This window comes from Eimeria acervulina, genomic scaffold, assembly GCF_000499425.1.
Source record: "Eimeria acervulina Houghton genomic scaffold, Eah_scaff218, whole genome shotgun sequence".
NCBI lineage: Eukaryota > Apicomplexa > Conoidasida > Eucoccidiorida > Eimeriidae > Eimeria > Eimeria acervulina.
The window spans coordinates 21,551-29,852 of NW_013550020.1; the positions used below are offsets into that span (position 1 = coordinate 21,551).

At 49.2% G+C, this 8,302-nt stretch overlaps 1 protein-coding gene across 1 annotated transcript; it reads right to left on the reverse strand.

Moving 5' to 3' along the window:
• Positions 1–2,612: 2,612 nt before the first annotated feature.
• On the reverse strand, positions 2,613–5,213 carry EAH_00026220 (kelch motif domain-containing protein, putative; the record flags this gene model as incomplete). The annotated part of the gene is made up of 7 exons (XM_013396551.1): positions 2,613–2,659; positions 2,915–3,346; positions 3,745–3,830; positions 3,953–4,055; positions 4,250–4,429; positions 4,772–4,942; positions 5,135–5,213. The coding sequence occupies 7 exons, from the start codon at positions 5,211–5,213 to the stop codon at positions 2,613–2,615; spliced, it is 1,098 nt and encodes a 365-aa protein (XP_013252005.1).
• Between the last annotated feature and the right edge of the window lie 3,089 nt (positions 5,214–8,302).

An 8,302-nucleotide genomic window follows, 5' to 3' on the forward strand; every position in this document is an offset into this window, starting at 1 on the left:
ATATATATATATATATATATATATATCCATGTGTATGTACAGTCTGAGTATGGTTGCGCCCCCCGTAGCATCGACGCTGAGTGGTGCAGCAGCAGCACGGAATTTGCTGCTACGCTGAAAATCCGCTCCTCACAATATGACAAAAATTGCGTACACTAGCACCACGAGGATCCTCAAGTATCATCTTCCTATGGACCAGGCAAGGCTAAGACGCTTGATCCCCAGCTCTACGTTGCTGGTCTTGTAAGTAGTTTTTCTTGCTTGCTGCAGGCTGCTTGCAAAGGTCGGCATAAGCATTCAGCACGCATGTCTGCAGTGTTATCAATCCATGCAGCTAAAGGGGGCTTGGGGTCTCGGCTGTAACGTCAGCGATATTATCCGAGGACTGCCTTCTGCTGCTTCGGGCCAAAGGGATTGAAAGAAAGATTTTTATGATGCAGCTGATAACGGCATCGCCCTTCCCCAGATGTTCTGTGCACAGAAGCTCAAGGGAGCATGTGTTACTATAGCCTCAACATTAGGAGCTGAAGAGGCGTAAAGTAAATTGCTTTAGGATACCACCCGTATTAGTCACAGCAGCTCCTACTGCTTCACCCTCGAGCCATCGTAAGGGGGCGTATGACCTTGAACACTATTTTGTTGTAGGGCAGGCTGTAGAAGACGGTGGTAATGCAGTATTTAGTAAGAGAGCAGAACGCTGCAGGGGCCTTCTGTTCCTGGGGAGGCGGCGCAGGACGGAGGTGTTCTGATGTTATGTTTGTTCCCTGACAGTTTTGTTCCTTGCAGCTTCTGTTTGGTACTATTTTTTCTATTTGAACAGACTTTCAGTGGCGGCTTCACCTCCCACCACCCATCCCAACCGACAGACAAGGAATTAAATCATTATTACAGCAGCATTGCGATGAAATAGGTAAAATACAGTGCTGGCCTGTGCACCTGGTCAGAAGCGCTTTTCACATTTTATCTGGTTGGAGCCCTTCCTTGGCTGCAACACAAATCGTGCGAAGCTGCCGCTGCATCTGACGCCCAGTAACCATTTTGCTTTAACTTCTGTTAAATTCGAATGAAACCGAAGTACAACTAGCGGGTCCAGTGACGCCGCTGAGGGCGGTGGGCCAAACCGCTTCTGCTTTGGTGCTTTTGTCTGAATCTGCTGTCTGGTCATCCTTTTATTCTTCAGTAGAAGCAAGGCAGTTGCAGAACAGCCTGCTGCAATGCTTGCTTTTGCCTTTTGCTTATCTGTGTTCAACAGCAGACTTGCATATCTCATTTGTCTACGCTGCTATACAGTCTGGGTTTCACTGCACTAGGAGACGTCCCCAGTCGATGATATAATACGCAAATGCCGCAAATTAATTAATTAAAGTGCCTTTATCAAGTAGCTATCTTCAGAATCAATTAATTAATACCTTCGGAATGAATATTTCAGAGACGCAAAACGTTGCACCTAGCTTAACTGTGCTCGCTGCACCTACTTATACAAATAGACACGTCGCGGAACATGTCTAATCGCTCTTCTCTCTTGTGCACTGCGGGATATCCACGTGGTGTATTGCCTTCGTTTTTAAGACCACCCGTGCGGGCGAACGCGAATTGCATGCACTCAAACGGCAGTCCCCTCTCTGCCTGGTTTCCAAAACATCCAAAAAGCCTTGCAACGGATTCAAAGGTGATGTGTTCGTGTGTCGGGTCTACAAAAGGCAACACAGAACTCAGTCGCCTCCATGCGAGCCTAATGTATGCATGCAGAAGCACTTGCTCATACACAGAGCATTGCAGCACCTGCCCTGAAAGGAAGCAGGCACCAGCTGTAGTTCTTTCAGAGTTTAAATGCAATGACACATAATAACGGCCGCATGCGTCTATCTGCAGCCGACAACGGAAACCCATGCACACAAATGCATGCAAAAAGGAGGCTTGAATGCATCGCCCCCCACACTGAACTTCCTAAAAGGCAATTCGCTGCTGGAAGCTGCACCGCACCAGATCCGTCACTGAGTGCGTTCGCCCGTTGCTTCCAACATATATATATGTATCAACATATTCTCTTCACAGCAGACAAACAGCAATATCTCCAGGGGACCACCAGTTGTGCCTGTGAGGCGGCCTCTGATCTGTCAATGCCACCATCCCTCCCTTTCTGCTTTGTTCACATCATGTGTTGCACATCAGCGGAACCTCTCTACTTGCCCCCCCACAGATGGGGAGGCATTCAGCAACTTCGTTCTGAAGCGTGCATGCACTACTGCACACAGTCAAGCAAGCATGCATGCATACACGCATGCACGAAGGACGTATCCAAAAAAAAACAAAGGATGCAAAGGACTCCACGACAGTGAAGCTCGACGCTGCCTTGATGTGCTTGGCTTATCCCTCTCTGAGCGTTCTCTCATGCAATAAGTACAACAGCCGAAAAGGTAAGATAGGTGGCTGCGTCCTCAGTTGTGCATGCGCAAATGCGTATGCTTCAAGTATATAGATGCTTGCATTCAAAAACCCACGCACGCAACATACGTTTTGCCGGTACGTATCAGCAGAGGGCCAAACAAACAAACCAGACGCATGCATCTGCTGGGAGTGCAGGGGCAACAAGAAGAAATTTTTCAAAGAACTCATCGGTCGTCGTTGACCTGGAAGTCCGCCTCCTCCTCATCCTCATCTGAAGAAAATGCCAGACATAAATGGTGTTTGGAAACGATTCTGGTGCTGACTGTTTATTTGGTGCATTTCTTCTTTCAAAAAAGGATGAACTTCAGTGTCCTGAAGCAAAACTTTTCTCGTTCCTAACGCAAAGCAATCGCTAAGGAGGGCGAAGGGCCGATAATCCTTGCATCTACTGAGAAATCCACGATGCGATGTGTGTTCATTTCAGTGACAGCTGCATGCATGCACGCGCGCATGCGTTGGTGCGTACCTTCCCTATCTACTCTTTTCGGGTATGATGAACCTTGTACGGCCTCCAGTTGCCTGGTGAGGTATTCATTTGCCGTCCTGAGGCCTTCGATTTCCTTCTCAACTGTCTCGAGTCGTTTCATCAGCGCATCCACCTTTCGAATGGCTCTGCCTACACCTTCGCTTTGGGAATCGAAGCTGAGGTTGATGACTTCACTCATGCTTTCTACTTGGTTGCGGAGTGCAGCGAAACTGACGTAAGTAATAAGCGGTGACATGCGATATACGTCAGAAGATACAGGACCCACTCCTGTCTCAGGGTCATGAGCACCGAAAGAAAAAACAGTTCGAGTCGGAGATATCAACACCAAGTGCGTCAAACAGGTCGAGGACTTCATGCCGCACAACTCCACACTAAACCAACAGTTCGCCTGCAAGTCGTACGTGTGCATGTCTGAACCAGCCCAAACACAAAAGATACAAACGTACGCACACACACACGCACACACACACATGCACACACGCACACACGCGCGCATACCCACCCACCCGCACTCACTCACGCCCGGACACACCCATACAATTTACACCGCCTCGCCCCCCGCCCACCCCGCCACACACACACACACACGATGTAACAGCACTAATGCAGCTCGGTAGTTCCCCCATGCAAGCCCCGTCTCTCCTGTCCAACGCCTTTTGAGCAATGAACAACGCACCACGACACGCCACATCTGCAACCAAACATTCTGCCGGGGTGTGGTCAGCACTACAGAGGTAATTTTGTCAAGAATGCCGCATTCCTTCACCTCCTTTTCCGGAGGACGCAAGAGACAAGGAGGACAAACGCACCTGAAAGGACGTAATTCGAAAGCCAGCCGCCGCTGTAACCGCCGCTGATGATGACCCAATTCGAGTCGAAGACACAGGAGCTGTGCCTGCGTCGATGCACCAAAAGAAATCAACAAATAGGCTGAGAGAGAAGCAGAAACAACACCAAGCTGCACACACCGCCCCAACATTTATCATGAAAATACACACAAATCAATAAGTGTCCTACCCGAAACGCGGAGTCGGTGCATTTCCCGCATATGTGGTGACGTGCTTCCATTTGTTTGTTTTCAGAGAATATATCCAAACATCATTAGAAGATCCTCCTCGACCTAATAACAGTTATGCATAAAACAGAAAAGAAAATCCTTTCACCTCAGCTATTTTCCGTTATCGTTGATGTGCTCTTTCGAATACATGCACCAGCGACAGATCTGATCTGCATGTGGGAGAGCAGAGCCAAGAATGAGGTCATTAAATGAAGTTAAACCTGTGTTCTTTCTTCTTAAGGGGAAAGATCAGCTACCTGTGGTATCGCCCCCGAAGAAGAACACGCAGGGCTCCTTGTGTTTCTTGTGCACCCACGCAGAAGCAGAGTGGCCGCAGCGCGCAGGCATCGGTTCTGTTGATTTATCGTAGCGAACTTGAGACCATTCCTCTCCGTCCCACATCCACATATCATCGAGCACTGTGTCGCCACTCATCCCTTTTATCAACACACATGATGCACAAACAACCCTATCTATAACAGTCAAAACACGCCATCATGATCGACGAATCAGGGGAACAAATACCGGGAAGCAAACAGAAAACAAGCTGGCGGTAATGGCACACGCAGCCACATCGCTCAAGTCTTTTCCAGCTACGCTGCCAATCCAGTTCCTGTACCTTGTATTGTATAGAGCATATATATAATATATATTTAAGGCGCATTATGCATGCGTATATGTGCAAATATATGCATATATATACCCGTCGAGGCAAGAAAGAAGAGCTAGTGTAAATATTTATTATGCATGTAGCTAGCGCATAAGTTAGTCCGGCTCACCGCCATGGACGAAAACTTTTTCAAAAACAACTGAGGCATGGCAGCTCCTTTTAGGGGGTTTCTTCACTCCCCCAACAGGTATCCACGTCCGCGCCCCAGGGTCATACAAACTCGCAGTGGCGAGATCTCCTCCTGGGCCTCTCCCTCCAAACAAAAATATGTGTTCTCTGTCTGGCAAAAACAACGGACAAAACACTTTGAAAACGCGTGTGTCATGTTCAGCGTCTGTTCAGCATACACCCCATCTCCTGGTTGTTACGCGTTCTCTCCGCCTCCTCTTAAAGCAGAGCCAACGTCACCACGCAGCTGCTACACAGACAGCTAGGCTGATGAAATACACAGAAGCAGAAAGTGAAGACAAACCAACCAAAGAGCAAGTGTTCTGCACGACTGAGAAAAAGGCAAGAGGCGCACTTGTCGTCGGCTTCACCCAATTCACCATCGTCGCGCCGGTCCTAGGAGTGGGAATTTGGCCTCGCACTTTCTGACGGGAGCAGCAGCAGCAGCAACGCATGCATGCACACAGCAGTAGCAGCAGTGCATGCATGCAAGTAGCAGCAACAACAACGCACTCGTGCGGGAAGCAACAGCAGCACCTCGCGCATGAGCCCAGCAGCAGCGCACGAATGTATCTATGCAGCAAGAACGGGCTATGGCGCACACACAGACACAGAGTACTTCTCAAGTGACTCTACGTCGCACTACCAACAATCACACATATCCTGATTGCCCTATTAAATGGCAAGCAAATAGCCAAGAACGAGAATGAACGGAACGCGAATTAATGATGAATCATGGAGGAACAACTCTCGGCCTCTGAACGTCCAGAAAAAACATAAGAAGCCCTAGCGAGAAAAGGAAGAGGCCACGGGGGAAAGCCTAAAGCACCTGTCGTAGGAACACACCCGGGCATACATACTCGTAAGCGCCTGAGCGTGCACGCCTGTTTCTCCTGAGCCTTCATATATATTTACAGAAAAACCTATATATTACGCATGCACTATATTATATACACAGGCAAACCGACAGATATACTTCACTACTGCACCCAAAAACCTATACAAGAATATACACTCGTGTGCATACCTTCATTGGCTCAAATGCGTTTAGTCCCGGAATGTATCTGATGAAGTCATTTAGGAATTGTCCGTCTGCATCCTGTCCGCCGAAGATGAGGACATCTCCTCCTCCTGCTACACAAGAGTGCCCTTGCCTTGGTAAGAAGCAGTGGCTGTCGTGTATAATTTGAGTGAGCTGAAAAGAAGGAGGAGAGAAGAAAGCCGTGTTGGGGCCTGTGCCTTCCGTGGCTTCGTCTTCATCTCCCTCAACGCGCCGCGGCTGGGCCTTGGGCTTCTTCGTTGCGCTTAGAGAATGTATTATTTTATCTCGCCCCAGTTTCAGGTGCTGCTTCGCCTTCTGCATGCGCTCGGTTGATTTGCTGTTGCTGCCGCGACGCTCTCCACCCTCGACAGAACGAGGCGTATCTTCGCGGCTGTCAACAGAAAATGAATCGGAGGGGTCCCTTGAGGGCCCCGTCTCTTCCCTCTGCTCCATAAATACTATTTAAGCTGCAGACCCTATTTAAATGGTGAGCGGGGCGAGACAGCCCAATGAGCCAACAAGAAAGACGCAAGTCAAAACACGGACTCAGGTACTACATAAAAAACTTAAGACAGGCAGAAAACAGACAATGCGAAACAAAAACGCGCGGAACAGACAAATACACGAAAATCTGGCCTTTTAGTCAGATAAAGAATAATTCAGCAACCACAGAAAAGCTGAACTCCCCACAAAATAAAGCCAATATATGACAGTCTTCAACTAAAAAAGGAAGAAATCGTAGGAAAGTCAGAGCAACCAGGGAAAGATGGTATCCATTGAAGACCCTGTGCTACTGAATGAGCAGCAGGAGAACTCGAAGCCAGCACGGGACTACTAGAGTTGCTGCCGCTGCACCTCTTGGCGCTTCTTCCCTATTGCTGCTGCTTGTGCCGACGGTGTTAGTGCTTGAAAGACCATCGAACACGACGCAGCAAACCACATGCTGGCCGGAGTCCCCTGCAAGCTTTCAGCTGCAGAAATGTCTGCAATAGTGAAAGCGAACCAATCGTTCAAAGCTGCTTGACCAAATGACGACAGTGTGTAGAGGTACGCCTGGGGCTGCCCACGCTGCTGCTGCTCTTGCTGGTGGTGCTGCTGCTTCTCCTTCTTCCTATACTACTGTTTCAGCGTTTTCTTCCCCTTCCTCTTCTCTTGCGTCTTCTGTCGCCGATGTTGCTGCTGATGTTCCTGCTACTGCTGATGCTGCAGTCGCTATAATGGCTATGCAGGAGAATGGGCGAGCGTGGAGGCGAAACGACCGTTATCCCTTAGAGGAATGCTGTTGTCAATGAAGTAAGCATGATCATGGGAGTCCCAACGTCACTTTCAGTTTAGCGTGTGCATGCAGTTGAAGCTGGTAGCAGCGTAACCTGGTGCTGCGGCTGCAGCAGCTGCCACAGCGGTGCGTTTTGTACGAAATATTGGCTGAAGTGATCTGCAAATGAAAGGCTTCTGGCCGTGCGTAAGGGGCTAGTAGATGCCGATGAGACCAAAACGGCTGCAGCCTTCTTCCGGGGAGATTCTTGGATGGATGATGGTGTAATGAACGATGGAGTGCTGCGGCGTTGCTCTTGAACAGCACGCAGTTGTTGACTGCGGCTTAACAGGCTGTCTAGAAGTGGGTGATTTTCAATATTGATAAGTGTTGTTCAAAGAGGTGCTCCTTTTCTGCGTGTTGCAGTGGGAGCTACCGCGGAGTGCTGGGGTTTGAACATGAAGCTTCTGCGCGTTTGCCTGTGATTTCATGGGCTCAGTTGAGGTGAAACCGAAAAGGTAGCCCCTGTGAAAAATTCAAAAAACAGATGTTGCCCGCTGAAACGCGCAAAGGCCGTCGCGTCATGCGTGACGGACGAACCAGGCCCGGCGGGCCTCTACAAGGCGCCTGCCTCAGTGCATGCAGAGAAACGAAAAGGAAGGATCTGCAAATGCCCGTTCGGGATATTTTCGCCTATTCTTGTTTGCTAGAAGCATTTAAGCTAGAGTTAAAGTGAAGAGGGAAGCTCTGGGGTGCCCTCAGACTCACGCCTGCAACTGCTGCATGGCGAGCTCCGGTCACGACACCACTTGTAAGAAGCCTACGGGGCGCAGATTTCATGTATTTGAAACGTGTTATAAAGGTCTTTCATGTTCTTTAGTCTTGTAGAAGCTTTTGCAGCGATTGTTTCACTCAAGTGTTCAGTGTTCGCATCTCGTGGACAGCAGGCCACCGAGCGGAAGGCCAGTTGAGGCGAAGGTGCACATCCACTGAAAGTTGCATAACTTTGCCCACCTGTCCACTATTTCCTCTTTACGAATGTGGGACGCGTTTCCTCTGTGCCCTAACGGTCCTCCTACATTTTGTGTGCCTTCAAGCAGTGGCCATTATCGTGCCACGGGCCCGGCAACCGCGCGCAAGATTGCCATCAAAATAAGCGTGAAGGCTGAAAAAAT